Source organism: Frankliniella occidentalis, unplaced genomic scaffold (genome assembly GCF_000697945.3).
Source record: "Frankliniella occidentalis isolate FOCC.00 unplaced genomic scaffold, Focc_3.1 Scaffold316, whole genome shotgun sequence".
NCBI lineage: Eukaryota > Metazoa > Arthropoda > Insecta > Thysanoptera > Thripidae > Frankliniella > Frankliniella occidentalis.
In genome coordinates this window covers 13,178-17,643 of record NW_026267441.1, presented here as the reverse complement: position 1 = coordinate 17,643, position 4,466 = coordinate 13,178, and the positions used below count along the sequence as shown (strand labels likewise).

Here is a 4,466-nt window from a genome sequence, read left to right as displayed (position 1 = left end):
GCTTCACCGTTACATCTTTTTCTCGAGTCTTTGGGGCAAACTCAAAGACGACGGGTTTAAGCGGGCCGAACACTGTAAAAAGCTTACGAACTAAATACTTTGCAACGTTACGAACAATTTTCGTTCTTTGTATTGCAAAGAAATTGTTCGTGTTGCAAAGCGATTGTTTTGTAAGGCTAGACGGGTCTTACGAACAATCGGTTTGCATTACGAACTATTTGTTCGTAAGCTTACGAACAATTAGTTCGTAATGCAACGCTTCAAAATCCTTCGTAAGCTACGAACGTTTTGGTTTGCAGTGAAGGCCCGCTACATCATTCGATCATGTTCTTCAGCAAATCGCGTAACAGAAATGGTCGGGCCGCAGGCCCGACCATCGCCGCCGGCAGGCCAAGCAGGCCCAGCCCCTGCCGAACGGAGTTGCCAGCGGAGCTCCCCCTTCCGCCAAACGAAGTTTTTTGGCCTTTCCTGTTTTCTTCGATACCCCCTTTCAGCCCCTTAGGGGTGGCTGGCAGGATTTGCCGTAGGCGTTTTGTTTTGTGGGAGTGAACCTTGAGATCCTCTAAAAATTTGAAGTCCTTCTTGTAAAACAGACAGACACACAGACAGACACACAGACACGAGGTCGTTTGCATAAGCCCGCTGGATAGCTTTGTCGAAGCAGAATAGCGGGCTAAAAACCGCAAAATAGGAAGGAAACTCTCCCCCACCCCTAAAATACGTTTTTTGAGCAGAGGGGTGGTTTGTAGTCGCGGTGGTTCACCGCTACATCCCTTTTACACCCATTTCGGAGTCCCACATTGTCTGGTGTGTTGTTGATACACGTTGCCCTCTTGTCGTATCATCATTTTAATATTACCAATATCGAGCTAAATTTCTGTGCACTAATACATTTTTTAATTTCTTTCCAGGTCAGAGCGGTGAATGCAACTCCAGAAAATCCGAGGCAATCCAAGTGTGGCCAAGTGGACACCGCTAGAAATCTCAAGCAGTCTTCTCATGGTGAACATCCGACTGCTTTTGTAGTTCGGTGAGTACATGTTTAACCTGCACTTCTCCGTCAATTTCCCTCTCTTAGTATGCAATTTTGATTAGAGGTCCACTATGAAAAATATCTTTGTAAACTTTAAACATATTTTGTATTTCCTTTTTACAAAGTATATTGAAAATTTACAAGTGTCTATTTTTGTTCTTCGACGAATTCTTAATCGATACAAGGTACTTCAAAATTTAGATATTTTAAATTGTAATTTTACAACACCCATAATGAAAACTGTTCCCGTCACTTTTACCAATATTTTTTACAGTGTCGTAGTATCAGAAGTGTCATAGTGCAACTTGTTTTCTTGACGATGTGTTACTGGTGTTTGACGTTTCGAGCACTTAGTTCAACGGGGGAAGTATGAGGGGATTTGGGAAGTGGAGGGGGGGGGGGGAAGCATTTGTCCCATAATTAATGTGTGATTTATGTGCACTTGCACTGCCACCCCCTGCGGTGTTTAGTGTTAAGAGCGCTAAGTTCAAAGGGGTTAATGTGACAAGGACAGTGGGTCAGAGAGAGGTAGGTTGGGTGTAGAGGCGGCGGCGTTAGGAAAAGGCGGGGAAGCTAGTCTAGGGGAAGAAAGCCCTTTAGCTTCCTTCAGAACTTGTCACGTTGCAATTTCGTATTCTCATTAAAACCGGGAGTGCAAATCCTCTTTTCTGCTATATAACTATCAAACCCTTTATCTATCAACTACTCTTTTTGTCCTCCGTTGGGATTAAGTGCAGCTAACGCTTGGGTTATTTCCTTTTTTTCCCCCAAAGTTTACATATCCTCTAATGAATATCGGAGTGCCTTTTCGTAGTTTGATTAGCTTCAAAAAAAAGGGGGGCCGGGGTCTGGTGAGTGATTTGAGTGAGCCGAGTCGCTCCAGTTTGTGGGCAGTGTTTGCACCGCTGTGAAGAGTTCGCTCTCTCCGTGCGTCGCTGCTGCTCCTTCTCTGAAGTCGACACTGGTAAAACAAGTGTTTAATTTTGCACGTCAATTGACGTCTAGGTTCAAGTGTGCATTTTCTCGACACTTTGTGGTGTCTAACTATGTTATACGTCAATTGGTGTTTAAACTTTCGACACTTCCGAAACGTATAGCAGCTGCACACCATATGGTTCCCTATTAACAGCATAGAACTGTGTACGTCCAAGTGTGCAGAATTTAAACGTTTACAAAACGTCTAAAATTTGCACACCACACAAGTGTGCAACTTGAGTTAAACACCATGTAATGTGCAAAATCACAACTTGCACACGTTGGTGTGCAAATATTGCACACTTGTTTTACCAGTGGAGCCTGCACATGCGATGTCCTGTGACTGCTGCACCATCACTGTGATTACTCGCCTTGAATTTTGTTGTTACTTTTCGAGTCAGTTGGCAGGGGTGATTTCTTATCGTTATCTTTTCATTGCCATATTGTAAATATTTTTGATGTGTTGATGCTTCATGTCATCAACTAGTGCAACTCCATATCAGTCACATAGTTAAATCTGGATTTGATCTGTAATGAGGCAGAATAGTGGGTTTCACTGACGATGGTGTTTGGTATACCAGGGTAAATGTATACCCCTAGGTAATATTTTTTCTGGTGGGTAAGTTTTTTCGTACTACCTTAAACGCGTACCTCTGTTGACCCCATTAGGTTTTGTGGCTATGGCGGATTGGGTTGGGGGAGGGGGTGGCTGGGTAGGTAGGCGTGAGGGGCTGGGAAGAGAGGGAAAGAGGGCCATAATAAATGTATCCCCGTTGGTTATACTTTGCTTTGAACTGGCTCCAAAAAGGACCGAAAGTGTCTCTGAGAAGGCCGGTTGATATGTAGTATAGACCTCCGTTTCTTTTGTTTACGCCAAATAGGCCGTTTTTGGCTGGGCTGCCAACCTCTGCATGCCCGCGATGAAATTTGTCGTCCAGGTGGGGTGGAGGGGGGGGGGGAGTTGGAGTAGGTTATGTTTTCTGAAGGGGCTTGCGAGGTGTGATGGTAAGTTATTGAAAATACCTATTTATTAGTTGAGTGACAGTTGTTGGGAGCTGAGCTAAGTGAAAATGGAAGGAATGAATATGTGGAAGCTATTTGAGAAGAGCCAGTGCACTGATTGGGAATATCTGAAATGGTTGCAAGAAGTAGGCATGATTACCAGTAGCTACTCTTGTTCTGACTGTAACGTTGACATGGTGTTAGGAAAGAAGAATCGTTGTCAGGATGGGTCAGTGTGGCGTTGTAAACGGTGCAAGAACACTAGAACAGTCAGAAGTGGATCTTGGTTTGAGAAGTCCAAAATGCCTCTGAGGAAAATAGTATTAATTACTTATATGTGGGCTGAACGTTTCAGTCAGGCTCAAGTCATGAGAGAGTGCTCTATTTCTTCCAAAACTGTTGTTGACTGGTTTTCTTTTTGTCGAGAAGTTTGCACCACTTTGATGTTGCGTTATCATGAACCTATCGGTGGTGAAGGGAAAATAGTTGAAATCGATGAGTCCATGTTCAACAAACGTAAACAAAATAGGGGTTCAAAGAAGAAATGCCAGCAATGGGTGTTTGGGGGTGTAGAGCAGGGATCAAATAAGTGTTTTTTAGCCAAAGTTGATAGAAGAGATGCTAAAACCCTTGTTCCCTTGATCATGAAGAACATTAGGCCTGGCACCACCATCTACAGTGATTCTTGGAAAGCTTATGATACTCTTGGCAGGCGTGGTTATCGTCACTTGAAAGTGAATCATAGCATCACATTTAAGGATGGTGAATGCTGTACCAATACCATTGAAGGAATGTGGGGGCTTGTGAAGCGTATGTTCCCAAGATGCAATAGGCAGAAGAAACAATTTGATAGCTACTTAGCTGAGTTTATGTTTAGGAGGCGTTTCATGCAGGGAAAGGATTCATTGGCCAGTTTTGTTGAACAGATTGTGAATTTGTACAAACCATCAACAGAAGATACTGATGCTGAAGATTCTGAAACTGAGACTGCTGCTGGTTCTGATAGTGAATAGGTGTTATGAATTGATTGATTCTTTTCCAATTTTTTTGTTTGTTTGTTTGTAGATAGTATTGGAGAGTTTATTTTTGTTTTGCTGCATAGTTGCCTCTATATATATATGTATAGTGTTATATTTGGAAATTCTAGTTGATTTGTTAGATTGTTCTGTGCGAATGGAAAATTAAATTCTAGAATGATGAACTCAAAACTCAATGGTGTTAGTGCAACATTCACTTTCCTTAAATATGAAGTGTCACTGTGGATTGTGGTGCTGGGGTGCATATTTAAAATTAAAATAATACAGAAAGCTGATAAGGGTTGAGGAAAAGAAAAGCGGGGGTCAAGGGGGCGGCAGCCCCCTTGCACTTAAACAGAAAGCTAATAGGGGTTGAGAAAAAGAAAAGCGGGGGTCAAGGGGGCGGCAGCCCCCTTGCACTTAAACAGAAAGCTAATAGG

At 42.8% G+C, this 4,466-nt stretch overlaps 1 protein-coding gene across 1 annotated transcript; it reads left to right on the top strand.

The window, feature by feature from the left end:
• Nucleotides 1-2,990: 2,990 nt before the first annotated feature.
• On the top strand, nt 2,991-4,392 carry LOC113215766 (uncharacterized). The gene has a single exon (XM_026435435.2). It carries the CDS (start codon nt 3,079-3,081, stop codon nt 4,021-4,023), a length of 945 nt encoding a protein of 314 aa, XP_026291220.2. The 5' UTR covers nt 2,991-3,078; the 3' UTR covers nt 4,024-4,392.
• The last annotated feature ends 74 nt before the right edge of the window (nt 4,393-4,466 follow it).

Bases quoted from the DNA above. Each gene is read 5' to 3' on its own strand.
- LOC113215766 (XM_026435435.2), top strand. From the start codon at position 3,079: ATGGAAGGAATGAATATGTGGAAGCTATTTGAGAAGAGCCAGTGCACT.